Genomic DNA, 19,530 nt, shown 5'->3' with positions numbered 1-19,530 from the left:
CCTTTCCCATGTCACATGTTAATTGCGGTCATCGTCTACATTGGCGTCACTTGATTTCTGGTCAATTTTCTTCCCCACTTCTTTGTACCCATCTCCATCCCCTGTGTTTCAAATTAAGCACTAGCATTTCAGAGATCTCGCGGGTGTCCTGCAATTGATCCTTAATTCTTCTGAATATTTTTCGGCATTTATTGTATAACGAATTGATGGCCTAAAAAAATGCACTCCCAACAGACGGTAGACTTTTTTTTTTACATACAATACAAAACGCCCGAGATAGAGCTCGATAGGAGAAACGTGTACAGTAGAGAGAGAGAGACATTTACAATTCTTTGGCGGTGAGTACGACTGGGCTCATAAGGCACGGAAATAACTAATGGAATTCGTCGACAAGCAAGTTTACATGCTCAACTACGAAGGACGTGGTGGTATCTTGGGCCATTAGAGTGCATGAGCAGTGGTACTGCATGAGCAGTGGTTGTAGGGTAATAGCACCGACTACTCCATTTTCTAGAATGACCAATTTCGACTTTTAAAGTGAAGCATTTATTAGCCCCTTTTCTGTGCTTTCAAGGTATCTTTGACCTAACCTCTATCGATTGCACAGGTACACATTGATGTCAAGACTTCGTGTTCCTACAACTCATGGAAATCATGCCACCGGATATATATGATCTTGTATGGGCTTATACAGTGCCTAATTCGGGCCACACATACAGCACCCTTAACTCTCATGAATATCCAATAAGCACCAGTGGACTGTGGCGTTTCAGTAAAGGTTGTGCAGTTCATGGTATTTTTGTTCACTCGCGTGATTTATTACGCGTGCGCATAGTAGCAAGCGATATAAAGGCGCAGAAATCGTCGCACGTGGTATTTTGACAGTAGCAAGAGCAGTTGCATCTCGCATGTTGCTGCAAAAAGGTTCGTCAAACTACTAGCCAATCAAAAAGATTCAGTTCACGTCATCAGACGTATATAAAAGAGACCGCAGAAGACCCTTTCTCTCAATTGCGAATGGCGCCCCTCGGAAGATGCAGACAGCTGCACAACAAAAATAAACATAAAGAACAGAAGAAGAAAAAATTACCCCAGACCCTGTACATTTAGACACGTCGTAATCTTTAAATACAAAGACTTGCACATTGTACATACCATGTGATGTGTTTCAATGTTCCCGTTCTACAAAACTAAGAAAGTTCCGCTTACATGGACAGACATCACCCCCCCCCCCTCGGTTCCCAAAGATGTGTTCTGCCTGACTTGTTCAAATCTGTTATTTGTTTTTTTTTTTCAGATATTGAAATTTATAGCCGGTTGTACCAACGGATGTTGCCCTTCGCGTTAGCGAGCGTCGTCAGACGAAGTGTGTGCCGTCCCCCCCAAAAAAACAACTAAGGCCTCGCGAAGTATGCTTGACAGTTTATTAATATTCTTGGTAGCAGGTATAACTTTCTTTCCGAGCTTGTGTCCCTGCTTACAGCGTTGAAGCTCAGACGTAGCGAGCTAGCACAGCTCGAGCTTCTTGCAGACTAGGACCTCGTATTCGTCGAATTTCAGCTCCTGGCCTTCGTGCGCTACGTAGAGGACCTTGTGGCTGGGCTGCACCTTTCCAACGAGCACGTTGTCACCGCTCTGTACGCGGCCGATGAACAACTGCTCGCCGTCGGCTGTGCTGCCGCCTTGCAAGGCGCCATTGGGCACATCTCCTTCGGCGGCTGGCACCCAGTGCAATTTTTCCGGGGTCTCCGTCGCCAAGCACTGCGCACACAACAGTTGGCACGTTTACGCGCATCATCCACGTGCACGTGCCTTCGCACGCTTCAGCGCGGAGCTCCATGGGACCAGCCAAGAAAGAGGTGGACCCTACTCCGGAAGTCACGAGAAACATTTCCCCATCCATGATTACACCCTGTAATTACATGCTATTAGCAGGTTCTGTGATTGGCCTCCGCCCTACGCATTTGTCCTACTGAGACGGCAACTGGGACGGCATGCATTAGCATGCCGTCTCAGTTCCACGTGCGAGTGCATGGTAACGTTGGCTGCCGTGTTTACTGCCAGCGACTCTATCATCATATACTTTGTACTATCCGGATCACTAAACGGTACACAACCAGCTAAAGAGGGGAAATGATAGCGCTTTCGCAATGAATTACCTCAGGGATTACGAGCCTGCCTAGACGACTTATCTGACAAGTGCAGCTAAGTGATTCTTCTCACTTGAGGCTTCTCTTGTGAGGCAGGTCTAAACAGGTAATTGGAGCACTGACCTGGTTAATTAGTTTAATACGCTTGTGTCAACTGGCTCAAGTATGTGCGCTTAAATTTCTCCAAGCAAATGTCAGGGTATAGGTTCTCCATGCAAAATGTAAGCTACAGTGTGGAGCCATCGTGGACGTACTCGCGGTTTCCGTCGCCTGTTTCCTTACACGTTTCCGCATTTTCTTCCCACTTGAGTAATTTCTCGCTATGGATACGCAGCTACCTTATACGTAAAATTCGGGCAGTGAGAAACAAGAAAGCAGTTTTTGTTAACGGCCGCCTGCACTACAGCCTCGACAGCACCTTCAGTGCCTACATTTTCACCTACGAAGTTAAGAACCAGGTTTCGTTCTGTCTATATTACATGCTGCTTTATAAATGATTCATTTCAATAATAATGAGTGGACAACAGAATTTACAAAAGAAAAACGTTTCACTTTCTCCAAGGTAGAAGCAAAAAGCAATGCCGCACCTGGTACTCCTCGTGCGAGTGCGCCTCGCCCGCCCAGCTGACGTAGCAGCAGGCGACGTCGGGCTGAGCCCAGCCGATGAGCGTTTCGCCTTCGTGCACCGCGCGCGCGACGTACACTTTGTGGCCGTCCAACTCTCCCGCGCTCAAAGCGTGGTAGGGCAGCCGGTTCTGGAAGCACGTCACCCACTCAAAGCAGGGCTGGTACTTGGTCACTGCGCCACAAAGATCACGCAGAATATGAAGGGCCAGCCGTTGCGAAAACATGCCGCCATGCAAAAGGGACACATGGTTAACGCAATCAAATAAAAGCATAGATTCTCCCTGCAAGGAGCAATCGGCTGCTTCGACTTCGCGGCAACGATACCTTAGGGCCAGACAATGAAATCTTCCTTACCTCAGTAAGGAAGCCTTCATTGCAGTGAGGCTACCTTATGTCACTCTGAAAGGTTCCTTACTGAGGCGCCCTCGGTGAAGGCTTCCTTGGTTCTTCCTTGGTACTTCCTCAGCATAAGAAGCCAAACAATGAAATCTTCCTTACCTCACTAAGGAAGCCTTCATTGGGGTGAGGCTACCTTATGTCACTCTGAAAGCTTCCTTACTGAGGGGCCCTCGGTGAAGGCTTCCTTGGTGCTTCCTCAGCATAAGGTAGCTCCAAAGCTACCTTCATGCGTCCTTACGCCGCTCCTGGCCCTGAACGAGCGCTTCACCTCACTGCTTAACCACGTGGCATTCGCTTGCGCATGCGCACTGTCGCCCACCTGCGGAGAAGTGCGAGCACGGTACGTCTTGCCAGGCATGTTCGTTTCAGTCACGCGTGCGGCATGCAAGCATTGCTAGGCGTTGCTAGGCGTTGCAAGACGCCGGCGTGCCAGCGTTGCTGGAGCACATCAAGTTTTGCACTGTAATGCGCAACTTTTTTTTAACTTTAGTAAACGAAACTAGAAGAAAGCGTCCACGCTTCTCTATATTAGCTATTCAATTTAAAGATTGTGCGACGATACAACATTTTTTAATAGAATAATGGTGTTCGCGGAAAGATTTGAAGAGATAATCTCGAACCCAGCCACGCGGCAACCGCTCCTTAGGTGAGGACGGGTGAAGGGAGCTTTCAGAGTACGCTTGCTTCCTCCATCGGTCCTTCGCTGTAAGGAGGCCTCACGTAAGGTTAGGAAGCGCTCGAAGGAAAGGAACTAGGGGTGTGCGAATATTCGGAATTTCGAATACGAATCGAATATTTTCCATATTCGAAGCGTATTCGATTCGAGAAATGCATGTTCGGAAATTCACGAATATCCGAGGACGGCCGAATAACGGTGGAAACGGCGAATATTCGGATAGACTGCGAATAATTGAGCAATTAACCAATTGTATGCTTGCTCCGCATTCTCCTAAGAACATGTTTATTAACTGAGAACTTCGCATGATCCGCTCATTATCTGTATGCTCTGTTTCAGTCTATCTGTTTCAGGCATTTGAGACATGATCAGTTTCGGTTTCTTTTTCACCAAGCTTTATAATTCCAATTATTTTGGAATGCTCCATTGCCTTGAAGGTTGCAAAGGCAACTCAGGGTTGCCTTTGCAACCCTGAGTTGCCATTATCTGTATGCTCTGTTTCAGTCTATCTGCTTCAGACATTTGAGACATGATCAGTTTCGGTTTCTTTTTCACCAAGCTTTATAATTCCAATTATTTTTGGAATGCCCCATTGCCTTGAAGGTTGCAAAGGCAACTCAGGGTTTGCTAACATTGATTCAAAATGTATCAAGGCTCTTTGTGCGGAGTGGAAATTTGATGAAGTGGCCAGCCTAGGCATGTTTCTTGATCCGCGCTTTATGGCCACAGTTCATCAGGCATCTGGTCAGATGATCTGGCTGAAAAACCTTGTGACAAGGGAGCTCCAGGAAGCCGTCGTGGAACACCGTGGGGACACCGCCGTGCCAGCGTCGACTTCGTGTCCACTGGTGGCATCGAGTGTATGGAATGCTTTTGACGATCTAGTGATGAACAAAGAGAAGACACATTTGGCATCTGCCCCTGAGAGGGAAGTTACAGACTACGCGCAAAAGCCTCTTCTGGAAAGGGGCATGAATTCTTGTGAGTGGTGGCAGTCCATTGGCCGCTTCAGGTACCCGCTTTTAAGTGCACTCGCCCGGAAGTACTTGGCGATCCCTGCCACTTCAGTTCCTAGTGAAAGTCTTTTCTACCGGTAGAAATGTGACAGTGCATAGAGAGCGTTTACTTTCTGGCCATATTGAGCAGTTAATTTTCCTTCACGACAATCTGTAACAAGCGTTTTACCTGACTGAGGGCATTACCTGAGTCCATTATCTATAATTGAGTACCTCTTTAATTTGAAGCAACCTTGTAAAATGCAATGTTATTTTTAAAAGGGTAATAAAGCTATTGTTACCTCTCTTGCAATTTTTTAATACTACACATGTATTCGATATTCGATTCGATATTCGAAGAGAGTTCTTCGCCTTATTCGTATTCGATTCGTAATCGGAAATTTCAATATTCGCACACCCCTAAAAGGAACGTTTTATTGTTTGGGCCAAGCTACCTTCATGCGTCCTTACGCCGCTCCTGGCCCTGAACGAGCACTTCGCCTCACTGCTTAACCACGTGACGTTTGCTTGCGCGTGCGTGCTGTCGCCCACCTTCGGAGAAGCGCGAGCACGGTACGTTTTGCCGGGCACGTTCGTTTCAGTCTCGCGTGCGGCATGGAAGCGTTGCTAGGCGTTGCACGACGCCGGCGTGCCAGCGTTGCTGGAGCACATCAAGTTTCGCACTGTAATGCACTGCTTCTTTAGATTTAGTAAACAAAACTAAAAAATAGCGTCCACGCTTCTCTATATTAGCTCATCAACTTAGAGATTGTGCGACGATACAACCTTTTTTTATTGAATAGGGGTGTTCTGGTGTTCGCCTAAAGCTTTTAAGAGATAATCTCGAACCCAGGCATGGCGGCAACCGCTCCTTACGTGAGGACGGGTGAAGGGAGCTTTCAGAGTATGCTTGCTTCCTCCATCGGTCCTTCGCTGTAAGGAGGCCTCACGTAAGGTTAGGAAGCGCTCGAAGGAAAGGAACGTTTCATTGTTTGGGCCTTAATTAAAGGAAAAACTTAATTTGAAGTTATGGCGAAGAAAAGAAATTGCAACGAACAATGCCGAAACAAATCGCCTACTCCGTGAGCGCTCACCCCTGTCCCGGCGTAAACAGTGTCCCGTGAATCCATCAGAAGAGTGCTGCCGAATCTGAAAGCTTTATTTTTCGCTCGTAGGGCGCCCATTGAAGTTCGACCACCCTGAGAGGCGAATTATATTTTAGGGTAGTGCAGGCAAATGCCACGAAATAAGAGGAGATTCTTCCACCACCAATTCAATCGCGTGTTTTTTTTTTTTCGCCACTTCGAGCAGACGCACCGCGCTTTTTGCCAAGTTCAATCGGCATGTGAGGCCAACATGTGCTTCGCGCAAAGGGCTTCGAGCAAGGATTTTTTTTCATCGATGGAAAAAAAAAGTGGATCGCACGAGCCCATACGCAAAGCCCGTGGGAGAACGGTTAATAGGCGACGTATCCGGGAGCTCTGCAAGTCGGATAGCAGTGACGATAGAAGAAACAGTCAGCCTTCATTTCACGGCTCTGCCGTGGAGGACCTAATCTTCCCGCAGGGACACTAAATTTTTAGGAGAGTGTTCCACCTGCTTCTGAAGCTTCGTGAAGGCACCGATCTGTTCAGCGAGTAATGGCGTTTAGCAAGTAATGCTTAAAGTATCGAGTCACTTAATGTAGTATGCTGAAAGGGTGAGGGGTGAACGTGAAGTGATAGTTTTCTACCTTTACTTCTTATAATCACCTTCGTATGTCTTGGTAACGGTTGACCTACTCACGCTGCAGTTGTCTCTGTGGCATGCTTATCCTCGCACTTTAAAAGGAGACACTCGGATGAAGCAATGGCCAGCGTGGCTTTGCAGAGCTAGATTCTTGTGTAACTAACGCCATCCTCATCAATATCCTCCCCTGGGCTAATTCGTATGAATTCACTTTTGAAGCTGCCGATGCTATAAGACGAAGCCAGAAAAGGTAGTTGATACACCTTAGAGTGCTAGATGATGAGAATGATCCTTCAAGACATGGCATGCACTCACAGTAGGGTATGGGCCACGAATCGGATGGATTGTACGTATGCATAATTGCCCGAACGAATAAAGAACTGGGAAAAGGTAGAACTGAGAGCAAACAACTATTGTGGAATTGAGAAGTCAGATCAGATGGGTGGATAATTACATTCAAAATAAATAAAAATCATCTTCCTTAAAGGTTTTCTCTTCTTTCGTCTTGGCCTAGTCCTTGCACGACTTCAATGATGAAGTAATATGCAAGCAAATATATCAACACAAAGCGTATAGTCTGACGTAGAAGCAGCTTAAGTTCGTATTCCGTATGGTTGTCATTTTTTTTCACGTAGTCTTCTTTTTTTTTATGATCTACCAAGTAGCCCAACACCAGGTTTCCCTGAAGCAGAAGTCGCTACAGACACTCTGTGTGAAACAACTTTCTTACGCTCCCAAGGGTGTAACTGCATGTGTCGCCAGACGAGCACCCTTAAGGCGTCAATAAAGTCATTCTTACAGAGTCAGCCCACATAGGTAGCGGTTCAGGGACCAAATTCACAAAACGTTCTTACGCTAGAATTTCAGGTAACAGTAAATTCTAATCTTGATTATGTACATATTATGAACAGCACTTACGAACGAAAAACCTTCGTAAATTTGGCCCCAGAAGGATTCTAAGGCCGCATTCACAAAGAGTTTTGTTCGTAAATGTTCTTTGCCATTAACTGGTCGCCTTCGCTAATAATTTGTCCATCATCAGGAATGGCGGGAATCCGCTTTTACAAACACTTCTAAAGCAAAAGCGTTTCGTGAATTCGTCCCCGGCTTCATTGCTCTAGTTGATACTTGCTGAAAGACTGAACCCAAATTTTCCCCGCTGAAGTTCTCTGCAAAAGGGCTGCTACATTGACGTCAAAGACCATCAGCAAATGCTTTATCCCGAAAGGAAAATGACGCACGCACTACGGTAATGACCGATTTAGTCTGACTCCTTCGTTGATGATAAATATTTTCCTTATTTAAGGCGACCAAACAATACAATTAAACTAACATCGGATACTTCAAACATCGTAGTCCGCAGCGGGTTTTGTAAGTATTAAACCTGAATTTTTCTCGCATTCCGCTCACTCTGAAAGAAAGAAAGAAAGAAAGAAAGAAAGAAAGAAAGAAAGAAAGAAAGAAAGAAAGAAAGAAAGAAAGAAAGAAAGAAAGAAAGGAAGAAAGAAAGAAAGAAAGAAAGAAAGAAAGAAAGAAAGAAATAGGCGATAGCAATTTCATTATTTTAGGCGGTTTTTTTTTTCTCAACATTGCCGTTCTGTTGGTGAATGGCATGGTGAAGTCATTCTTGAGCTCCCACTAAATTCTCAGGCGTACAACAGGATCGACTTTAGTTACCCACATGAGGCAGCTAAATGCCCTTAATCAGGGCTAATACTATCCTTAACTAAAAATTCGCGGCGCCGAAACTACGCTGAGCCCTGCGAGAACCTTAAGAAAATGTAAAATCGTCATTATAAAACATGTAAGCACGTTATATCTACTGTAACCCTTTTAAAAAAGCAAAGTCTAGTGTTTTCGTGGTGTGGACTTGATAGGTCCTATAACGTGATACTGTATGATATGTCTACATACGCTGGCGAGGCCAACCTGGCTTTGCTGATGAGGACGAAGTGTTCATTATTGCCCTGAAGCGGGTGTCGTGGTGTGCTTTGCTTTTTTTTTTGCTTTTTCGAGTGCTCCTTTCAACGAGTGCTACCTTTGCGCTGTAGGTGTGAACACTCTGGCAAAAGTTTAAAGGTCACTCCTAGCGCGACTGCTTCTGCTCGATGTCGAGCAGTCAGTCTTGTGTACTGTTGCTGCCCTTCTGGCTGCATAAATATAAAGAAACTCAGTTCATCTCTCAATATAGTTATCTTACGCGCGATAGGAGCTCAAAAGTATCCTCTAAATGGTCTCGAAACAGTTGTTACCACCTCTGGAGCGACCTTAAACCTTTCGGCTCCGCCGCTACCTAATCAACTCTGAGATATAGGTATATATATATATAAACGATAAGGAAGGGGATTCACCGAGGGGCCCTATTTTTTTATTAGTCATATCATAAGAAGCCAACAAACACTGACACCAAGGACGACATAGGGGAAATTACTTGTGCTTCGTAAATTAAATAAGGAAACGATAAATTAATGGAAATCAAAGTGGATGAAAAAACTACTTGCCGCAGTGAAGGTTGTGGTTCGGTCCCCACCTACGGCAAGTTATTTTTTCATCCACTTTCATTTCCATTAATTTCTCGTTTCCTTATTGCATTTATAAAGGACAAGTAATTTCCCCTATGTCGTCCTTGGTGTCAGTGTTTGTTGGCTTCTTATGATATATATGTGTGTGTGAGTGTGCGTGTGCGTGTGTGTGTGTGTGTTCACTGCTGCTACGGGGCCCAAGGTATTTGGATTGAAAGTGTATTTGTCGCAAAATTACCAACACTCAGTTTTATTCTAGAGTTGAGGGGTGCTTGGCGTAAGCCGCCTGCCTAGTTCCGTACACGATGGGGGAGTTCGAATTGAAGAGCTGTAAGACCCGAAGGCTCCTCTTCCAGCCAACTCCAGATAGCCCCGTGGTCGCACGAGTAAACAGTACTTTACTGAAAACTAAAGTCTCATTAAATAAGGTCAGAGCACAAAAAAAACGAACGACCAAAATTTCAAACTTCAAGCAGGCATCTTGCATGTTCCTGTCAGTTCCGACTGATGGTGAACACACGGCGCTTACTGTATCCATTATTATTTTATTGCTACTTTTTGCTTGTTTTCGTGCCACAGTGACAAAAGATTGTGCTATAGCAAACTCACCAATAATCGCATCAAAATGCCGTTAAGTATTCACAAACCGCGTTTACGTGAATGCGACAGTTTAATATGTCGCATTTCTTAGCAGGTCATGGTCATATTATGCGACAGTGTTTACACGTGGTGGATCGCCCTTCGTCCGAAACTAGCCGGAACTTGTTCCTGGCGAGTGCATTTCGCCAGTGTGTGGAGGAGAGCACACGCCGGCAGCCGTCTAAAATTTCCTCTGTCTCAATGCGAGACATCATCGTTCGCATGCACCACATGAGACGACTTACCCATTTCGATCTACCCTAGATCTCCCGGCGCATTAATTCTATTTGCCTTCCTGGAACATTGTCGCCGCTTACAAGGGTGTGATACGCTATAGAAGTGCTGGCCAGTGTAGATTTCATGGAAATGCCGCTGTAATGAAGCAGGCATGTTAGAATGGTTGTTGCAATTCTGGGTACTTATTATTCTTAGTTCATATGTTGCACCCCCCCCCCCCACACCCTTTCTGGTGCTTTTGCACTCCGCCTTTGTATCTCTTGGGGCGCTGACAAAAAGCTCGGTTGTGAAGTTTTGCTTTTCTGCTTCATTTTTCCTCCTAAAGAAAGGGCGTTACATGGTTATATATGTGCTATATCGAAAGACAAAGAATATGAATCAAAGACGAAGAAAAGAAAGAATATCTATTATAGCTACAGCAGAATCCAGGGCATCCAGCACGTGATGTACGCAGACGACATCACGGTCTGGGTGAACCATGGATCCCTGGGAGAGAAACAGGAGAAGCTACAACAAGTAGCAAGCTGCATGGAAAGATACGTGAAGGAAAGTGGACTAGCCTGCTCTACAGAGAAGTCTGAGCTACTGAGGTTAGGAAGGCACCCCACTGATGCACCACTCGAGGTGAAACTGCAGGGGCAAAACATCCCGGAGACGAACATGATAAGAGTCCTGGGAATGGTGCTACAAGCAAGCAGGAAATGCAGCCACACACTCAGCCTGCTCAGCAAGTCGGCTGAACAGGTAGGCAGAATGATAACCAGAGCCTCCCACGGAAGGCATGGGATGAAAGAAGACGACACGCTAAAACTCGTCAGAAGCCTCATAGTCAGCAGGGTAATCTACTCGCTGCCATACCACCCCATGATCAAGAGCGAAACGGAACAAGCAGAGACAATCCTGCGGAAGGCCTACAAGACGGCACTCCACCTACCAAGAAACACACCGAACGACAAGCTGCTACAGCTAGGGATTAGCAACACCTTCGCCGGACTGGCCGGAGGCAGAAGGTTTCTTTTCATCTGCGCCAAAAATAGGCAGACTATAACGCGCGTTTTGCTCACTGAACGGCGAAATGCTTCCCATGCCATGATAGCTTACACGCTAGGTGTCGTCTTAACTCAAAGCCGTCAGCTCGTATCTGAAGAAAGCATCAGGAAATGAAAATATCTCTGCGCGTTGAGACTATGAACATGCGTCATTTGACGTCCTATGGTGTCCTACACATACCTTCGTAGTTGGTAGCCATGGTCAGTGCGGTACGCTAAGCAGATCGCAGGAAGTCACTTCTGTCGAGTTGCGGAGAGAAGAGACCGGCGCCGTCATATATACGCTTGAGATATCTCAGGTAAGGAGGCCCCGGTCAGCAGTGTACGTGATAAGCTGGCGTGAAGCACTTGTGTGGGCGTACGCGTCGGGGACTATAACGGCACAACGAGGAAGATAATAAAAGAAAAGGGGGTGTGTTTATTCTGCAAACTGCAGCTGCATCCCCTCGGCGTCTTCGCGGCAAGGTACAAACGCACCTCTATTTCAGACACCTTTGCCGTCATAAATGTTATCGAGCAGCAGTGCAAGATATAGTACGGCTAAACATGTGCCCGTTGGCCGCAACCGAAAAGAACTGGCACGACGAGTTGTTAAGCAAAAAAACACGCATTTATAAGCATAGCACTTCACCGTAACGTATCGCGATACCAGGAGAAGTATGCATGCAGCCAGCGTTAGCAGTAAAATCGCAATAGAACCCTTAGAGAACAGACATGCATTTCGAATCTGCGTAATTCGATGGTTCTGTGTGCGATATTGTTCATTATTTGAGGCTGCCCCGTGGTATGTTGAGGTTCTGGTTTAGGCTACATAACACTGTGAACACTCAACTCTCCGCCCTGGCAAAGCCCCTCCAGAGGCTCAACAATAGACCTCGTTGTCGCATTTATGTGGTACCGAGATTATTTGACAGAGAGGTGGCGGATTGATTAGCCTTGGTTGGTATAGGACATTAATTCTGAACTGTGCATCACTGGATTGCTCTCCAAGCATTCCTAGCCGTCATCAGAGGCAAGCTTTGTGGTGCATGAGCATCTAGGCACAATTTTCTAAGATTATCTGCGACTGAACACGGACAAGTCAGTCAACGTGGTCGAAGGCGCTTGCACTGCTGCGTGTTGGATCTCTTCCCTTGTGATCGCATGGTCAGGCCTATTAGATCTGGTCTCACAGAGGGTGCTGCTATTAAACCTGGTGGTGGTGGTGGTGGTGGTGGTGGTGGTGGTGGTGGTGGTGGTGGTGGTGGTGGTGGTGGTGGTGGTGGTGGTTGTGGTAATATTAGTGGTAGTGGTGTAGGTAGTGCTAGCTACAGAGAGGGCTAAGCCTGGCGATCGTGGCCTAGAATTATTCCGCGTGAGCGTCTCTTGCAATGTCACTGAGCTATGTCACCGTATTCCAGCAAACAAGTGTCTCTTGATGCAAGAAGAAGACGTGGAGCTAATTAAAACTGCAGCTATCGCTGTGATTGTGTGAGCGATTGCGAATGAATAGTGGATTATTTAACAACACTACTCCCATGCAGGCATCTCGCTGACGATGCTGCTACTCGTATTCAACTACAATGTTTTTTTAGCTATAGCAGTAGTACGTGAGCGATTGAAGCTCTATTCTTCTGGGCTTCAACTTTGCTTTGAAAACAAAATTCGAATTGTGCAACATACATGCAAGGTTGAAAGCAAAAGGCAGAAGTAGTGCGTTCTGCTCGTTTACAAATGAAATGCGCATTATTTACCACAGGTAAACACGAGGATGTAAAACAAAATACGGGTACCCAGTAACACGGTATCGAAATCAAAGAGCCGCAGACAGGAATTACAAAATGGTGCCCTTCTATGCCACCTCGGCTAGCTAGTCAACATGTAACATGCTAGTAGCCAGCCGCGTTAGGAGAAGCCCGATAACAGCTCCTCCCTTTGCAACGTGCGACGAAGCAAAGATAATGTGACACGCTGATCACTGCCTTTCGCTCTGCTTTAGAGGAAGCATTGACCTGGCGATAGACATGGCGATTCTGCTGGCTAGACTGAGTAAACATGAAAGGAAAAAAGAAACAATTCCGCCGCATCTTGTCCCTCCATATCTATATCTTGTAGTCACGTTTGCCTGTATCGATTAAACGTACGCAAAGAAGCTCGAGTTCATCTTCAGTGCACTCGTGCGTTTAGTGACAGCCGCTCTCTTACTGTGACCGGTGTCGCCGCATTGGACGCTTGAGTCCGTAGGGCACATAAGCATTAAAGTAAGCGTAGACGGCTTAGACGTCTGTCTGTAGAAATGGTGTCTGGTGCACTTTTCTTCAGGGTGATGTACAGAAACAAGGAATATTTGTGCATTCACGGTAACTCAGGAGTGCATTTCTATTAGCGATGCAGATCACATTCGGCTTCACAACGATGATTGATCTGTTGCAGGAAGCCAGAATGAGCAAAATAAGTTTCAGAGAACAGCACCTCTTCAAAACTGCCTTTGTCATTTTTCCTTTAACGCTGAGCATTATTCGAATCCATCTCAGGCTTATTTCTTACGTCGCGTTGGATAGTATGGTTTAATTTTGAACGAAGTGGTGCCAGTGAGTGCACCTCTGTTCTGCGTAATCAAACAATAAATTATTATATACAACATGCATTTAACAACTGAGCTCATATGTATAATCACACAGACCTCTTAATGAAACAGCCTTATGATATATATACAATGGCTTGTTTGATTTTAATAAACTTCTTTTATTTGGGCTACCCCATTTTTGGGCCACTGTGCATGTCTAGGCGGATGCTCGGGCCTCTATAGCACGGAATCTTGACCGACAAAGTAGTACCAGTCAGCGCAACTCTAATCTAAGAAATAAAAAAAATCACAACATAAAACCAGCACGTATATAATGTCGGCTCCCATTTGACATATCTAAAGTATTGACCCTTTTCGCGGCGATCTTGTGGGCGCTGCCATGTTTAATCACGTGGTGACGCGTCGCTTGCTTGTCTCGACTGCCTCCGTGGCCTCCGAGCTTACAATGTGTGTGTATGACGCTGGTGCGGCCTGGAAAATCTCCCTTTAAGGGGATATCGCAGACGGTGACTGGATGGACGACACTAAACTTTGGCCACAGCTTTCGAAAACATGCAAAAGCGCTTTCGGAGATGATTAAGCTATGTACGAAGGGTGTGGGCAGCGCAGATGGTGTTTGTTCTAAACGCGGGGCTAAATATGTATTCCAAGCCATCCAAGCTTTCCGCTCATCAATTGAATCAGGATTAGTGTGTTTTGCTCTTCGTTCTTTATTTGGCAAACATCTTGAAGCAGCAGCTTGTCACATTTCTGACCCAGTAAATTTCCTCGGTGTGATCACTAGCTGATTATTTTCTGTCTAATCACTCACGGGTTAGCGCGCAAGGCTTGAAACACAGCTGCTTCATACATTGTAATACCTTGTAGCAAAGATGTATTATCGCTAGTAACTCGCTTACTGTTGTGGACCGTAACGAAACATTCAGCTTTGGCCATTCGTGTGCTATCGGTGTAGTCCATCATTTATTGTGCGTGCATGGTGCGCATATATTCAAGTGTGCGCCCATTCACTTATTGAAACGTAGGCGATAGAGTGGGCCTAAAATTTCGTGCCGATTGGAGTAGGTGTGTGTTGTTACAGTGCGCGAACCTTAGTATGAGAGGAAACGGCGCTACTCCCTATGTCATTGTTTAACGAGCGGTGCTCACTCTTTTCTTTCAAGTTAGCGATACAACGCTGGCGGATGAGCAAATTTCGGCATCCTCGGGGAAAGCCGTACATCTCGATGTGCCGGTAACACGTATACGGACAGTTGCAGCGGTCGCCCGCGAACTTGGCCATACAGATTCATTCCATTCTTTAATATGCCAGTCAAGATTTTTGCAGCTGATAACTTCACATGTCTTGAATTCACGATTCAATCCAGCATGATTGGAGCACAGTGCGTTAGCGAAAACTCAGGTGCATTTTCGACAGCTGATCGCACAGAAGCAAGGTGGAAGCTGTAATGGTTTTTTATTAGTGCGCTGTCGCTGAGGCCACGTGCGGCGTGACACCGAAAGCGCCATCTCGTTTCTTTAGAAGAAAGTGCTCCACGAAAAGGGCCAATTCAGAACTTGATGGTGCCATTACGGCCATTAGTGAGAGTTGAACCCATGACCTTTGGTGTTAATAAAGGCAAAGTTAATTAAGGCCCATGAACCCACGACCTTTGGTGGGAATCTAACCGTAGACCTTTAGTGGGACAAAAATTCAATGGCACCAAAATTGATGGTGCCACCCCTGATGTTTGAACAAACGACCATTGCTGTTAATTAAGACGAAGCCATGTGCCATGTGTGTGTGTATACGAGAATGTATATATATATATATATATATATATATATATATATATATATATATATATATATATATATATATATATATATATATATGTCTATATATATATATATGTATATATTTGTATATATATATGCGTATATATGGGCGTATGCGCGCCACTTCTACGGGTGTTTGCGCGTGTACGTGTGAATATAACATATCAGTGTACAATATAGTATTGTGTTGGTCTATGTATATCCAATTTTTTTTTCTCGTTCTTCGCAGCTCGGTGCAGTAGTTTCTTTTATTTTCTTTGTTTCTCGTGCTGCTTTTCATTCTTTTTTTGCTCGTACGGGTGTACGACATACACTGCTGTTTTGCTGCTGTTGCCGCTGCCTGTAGGGCCCCAGGCCTCGTCAAGCTGCTCAATGAGCAACTTTTTGTCTCTGGGGTCCATTTTTCCTTGAGGAAAATAAACACTGTTTCTGATTTCTGATTCTGAAGTTAATGAAAGAGAGGAGAGGTAAAGGTAAAGTGATAGCAAAGTAGAAATAAAGAAAGACAGGAGCATAGACATACAATCACAGTCCGTCACTGTCACCGCATACTGTCACCGCACAGCACTGTACCACCTGCAGCACTATAAACATCTGTTCAGGCTACAGTCGCTTGTCCAATTCTGTTGCCCTTAAAAAGTGCAACAGTGCCCTCGTTGCCCTCCGCTGCGATGGTATGTGATTTCGGCATTCTAAATTAGGTTCCTCTGTTAGAGGTCTTTGGTCGAATCGCGCTATCGCGATTTTGAGCGATCGTCTCTGTAAATAGTAGCGAGGACAGTCACAGAGAAGGTGTTGAAGAGTCTCCTCACTACCACAGTCATCACACAAGGCGTCGGCCCATCCGTATCGGAATGCAAAGGACTTAGTGAAGGCCACCCCTAGCCATACTTGACAAAGCAGGGTAGCTTCGCGACGGCAGAGGCCAGCTGGAATGCAGAGGTGTAGAGAGGAGTCTAGGTTGAGCAGCCGTTTGTTTTGAAAACTTCATGCGTTCCACAAGAAGAACGTGATATCAGGGCTGAGCATTCGAAGTTTTCTAGCAGCATCTGTCCTTGATAATGGTATCGGCTCCTCTTCGTCGCCTTGAAGAGCCGACCAAGCAGCGTTATCGGCGTGTTTGTTCCCTATGACGCTGCAGTGACTTGGAAGCCACTGAAATGTCACGTGCTGCCTTTTCTCAGCCAAGGTATGGATTCGTTCTCTAATCTCGAATACCAGTTGTTCGTGTGGTGCACGCCGCAGGGCTGATAGCAAAGACTGCAGTTCTGCCTTCGAGTCACTGAATATTGACCATCTTCGAGGTTGTTCTTGGCTGACAAGACGAAGTGCAGCGCGAAGAGCTGCAAGTTCCGCAGCCAACGGTGTCGTTGGGTGACATGTCTTGAAACTGATGGTGGTGGCTTTCGCTGGGAAGACCACGGCTCCAGAGGAACACTGGAGAGTCGCCGATCCATCAGTATAAATATTGCTACGGCATGTGCGATCACGAAAGGCCAGCAGTGTGAAGACGACGACGACGATTTAGAAGCTAGCGCGGGCTGTTGCCTCTTAGCCAAGCGCAGCGTATTTTCCTTGTAAATATATTTGTACATAGCTTGTCGTCTGCGTCTTCCTACGTAACATATTTGGTGGAGGTGGACGTTCCCTGTACCTCGTCACGGAGCTTCGCAGTGGACGGTACGTCGAGCCTACCTTCATGGCTCCCGGCGACGCCAACCCGACTCCACCGGCTCCGACACCTGCTGCCACTTCGACGACCTACATCACCCTCTCCGCTCCCCGTGATCCTGGCGTATTCTCGGCAAAAGATGGGGAAGACGTCGAGGACTGGATCAGCCTTTACGAACACGTCAGCCGCAATAACCGGTGGGACCCAACTATCATGCTCGCCAACGTCGTCTTTTACCTCGGTGGCACACCTCGAGTTTGGTATCGGACGCACGAAGATGAGCTGACCAGTTGGGATTCGCTTAAGCAAAAGCTTCGAGACTTGTTCGGCAACCCCTACGGTCACCAACTTGCCGCGCAGAAGGCGCTTTCCGGTCGTGTGCAGACGTCATCGGAGCCCTACGTCACGTACATTCAGGACGTCTTTGCTCTGTGCCGCAAAGTTGACACCCACATGACTGAGTCAGACAAGGTTTCCCACATCCTCAAAGGCATTGCCGATGACGCCTTCAACTTGCTCGTTTGCAACAACGTAGCCACGGTGGATGCTGTTATAAAAGAGTGCCGCCGCCTGGAACTCGCCAAAAGCCGCCGTATTGACCAGCAGTTTGCCCGTCTGCCCAACACCCCAGCGACATCTTCCTGTGCCGATGCTCCTCGTCCCAACAACACTGCCGATGTTACCAGGATCGTCCGGCGTGAGATCGAGGCCGCCTATCCGGCTGCCTTCGACTCCAGTCCCACCACCACATCTGCAGTCACGGTCTCACTGATCCAGGCAGTTGTCCGCCAGGAGTTTGAAAACATGGGTCTTCACACCATCTGCTCGGCCCATCGCCCTGATACCCGCCCGGTTTCTTCGATTTCACCCCGTCCCGCATCTTCTTACCCACCACGTTTCCGCAACCCATCTGAATGGCGCACTGCTGACGACAAGCCTATTTGTTTCCACTGCCATCGCATCGGGCACATTTCTCGGCACTGTGGTAGTCGCTGGAGTTCCCCAATCAGGTCTACTTATACTGCCTACTCTCGCCCGTCAGGTGGCCCTTCTCGTCCCTATGCCGCACGCTCCGATAATGCCGCCACTGAATCTCCTGCAACGAACCGCCCCTATTCTCGTTCGCCTTCGCCCCAACGACGACAATCTCGCTCTCCCCAGCCCCGTCGCTCCTATTCGCCGACTCCCTTCGGACGCCGCTCCCAGCCGGAAAACTAGACGATGCAGCGCCTCGAGGTGACGCTGCATTGCCCCCTACGCCGCCAAATCCTCTACTGACTTTGCCCACTCATCTGAACCTTCTTGACGTGCAAGTCGACGGTGTTTCTGTGTCTGCTCTCATAGACACTGGGGCGCATTTGTCCGTAATGAGCGCTGACCTTCGTAACCGGCTCAGGAAAATTATCACGCCCGCCACGACGCCTGTTGTCCGTGTCGCCGATGGCGGAACAGCCCCCGTCATTGGTATGTGTACCGCCCGCGTCTCCTTCGCCGATCGCTCAACAATCGTGCTATTCACAGTCATCGCCCACTGTCCCCACGACATCATCCTCGGCTTAGACTTCCTCTCCGCACATTCTGCTCTCATCGATTGTTCCGCCAGTCCTCTCCGCCTTGACCTGCCTGTTCTGGATCCTGCTGAACCACACCCCAGTCGCCTCAGTTCCGCCGACTTCATTCGCTTGCCACCTTCTGCACTGCCCTACGTTGATCTAGTGTCATCCCCACCAGTCCCCGACGGTCACTACATCGCGGCTCCTATGCCAGACGTCCTCCTTACACACGGGATCACAGTACCCCATACAGTTTTATCTATTACGGCGAATTGCGTCTGCCTGCCAGTGGTCAACTTTGGCTTGACGACACAAGTGCTGCCACGTGGGATGTCTTTGGCCCAGCTTTGTTCATTCGAGGATCACTCAGTAGCATGCATTGCAGTAGACGACACTTCATCCGATACTCCTCTCCCATCGCAGTCGCCAACTTGTACCATCGCGGACTTACGGAAAATGATTGCCCCCGACTTGCCCTCCGAGCACGCTCGTGAACTCTACCGCGTTCTGTTTTCCTGCCACGATATTTTTGACTTTAACGATCGTCCTTTAGCCCAAACTACAGCTGTCAAACATCGCATTAATACCGGCGATGCCCCTCCTATTCATCGCCGCCCGTATCGAGTGTCACCAGCTGAGCGTCAAGTTATTCACGCAGAAGTTCGCAAAATGCTTGCCAAGAACATTATTGAACCGTCATGTAGTCCTTGGGCGTCACCGGTTGTGCTGGTAAACAAGAAGGATGGCTCATGGCGCTTTTGCGTGGATTATCGGCACCTTAACGGGGTTACCAAAAAGGACGTGTATCCCCTACCTCGGATTGATGACGCCCTTGACTGCCTCCACGGTGCTCGCTATTTCTCCTCTATTGACCTTCGCTCCGGCTATTGGCAGATTGC

At 47.1% G+C, this 19,530-nt stretch overlaps 2 protein-coding genes across 3 annotated transcripts in view; one reads left to right on the top strand and one right to left on the bottom strand.

The window, feature by feature from the left end:
• LOC135900057 (uncharacterized) overlaps positions 1–19,530 on the top strand; it is a 332,823-nt gene that overhangs the window by 309,625 nt on the left and 3,668 nt on the right. The gene's annotated exons all lie outside the window — the stretch shown is intronic.
• On the bottom strand, positions 1,411–11,341 carry LOC135900096 (uncharacterized). 2 transcript variants are annotated; one of them, XM_065429546.1, is made up of 3 exons: positions 11,204–11,341; positions 2,738–2,949; positions 1,411–1,761 (listed from the first exon to the last, which is right to left on the bottom strand). In XM_065429546.1, the coding sequence occupies exons 1-3, from the start codon at positions 11,220–11,222 to the stop codon at positions 1,507–1,509; spliced, it is 486 nt and encodes a 161-aa protein (XP_065285618.1). In that variant the 5' UTR covers positions 11,223–11,341; the 3' UTR covers positions 1,411–1,506. The 2 variants fall into 2 exon arrangements, with proteins under 2 accessions (XP_065285618.1, XP_065285617.1); XM_065429545.2 differs by lacking the exon at positions 11,204–11,341 and adding an exon at positions 3,337–3,497.

The sequence above is a fragment of the Dermacentor albipictus genome, chromosome 1 (genome assembly GCF_038994185.2).
Source record: "Dermacentor albipictus isolate Rhodes 1998 colony chromosome 1, USDA_Dalb.pri_finalv2, whole genome shotgun sequence".
Taxonomy (NCBI): Eukaryota; Metazoa; Arthropoda; class Arachnida; order Ixodida; family Ixodidae; genus Dermacentor; species Dermacentor albipictus.
The sequence above is the reverse complement of the archived record's forward strand: the minus strand, read 5'-3'. Positions and strand labels throughout refer to the sequence as shown.

Excerpts from the sequence above, each read along its gene's own strand:
- LOC135900096 (XM_065429545.2), bottom strand. The coding sequence starts at position 3,379 with ATGCTGAGGAAGCACCAAGGAAGCCTTCACCGAGGGCCCCTCA. Across the intron at positions 2,950-3,336 it reads CCTTCACCGAGGGCCCCTCA|TGACCAAGTACCAGCCCTGC; the intron begins GTAAGGAAGCTT and ends TTTGTGGCGCAG. Across the intron at positions 1,762-2,737 it reads ACTCGCACGAGGAGTACCAG|TGCTTGGCGACGGAGACCCC; the intron begins GTGCGGCATTGC and ends TTGTGTGCGCAG.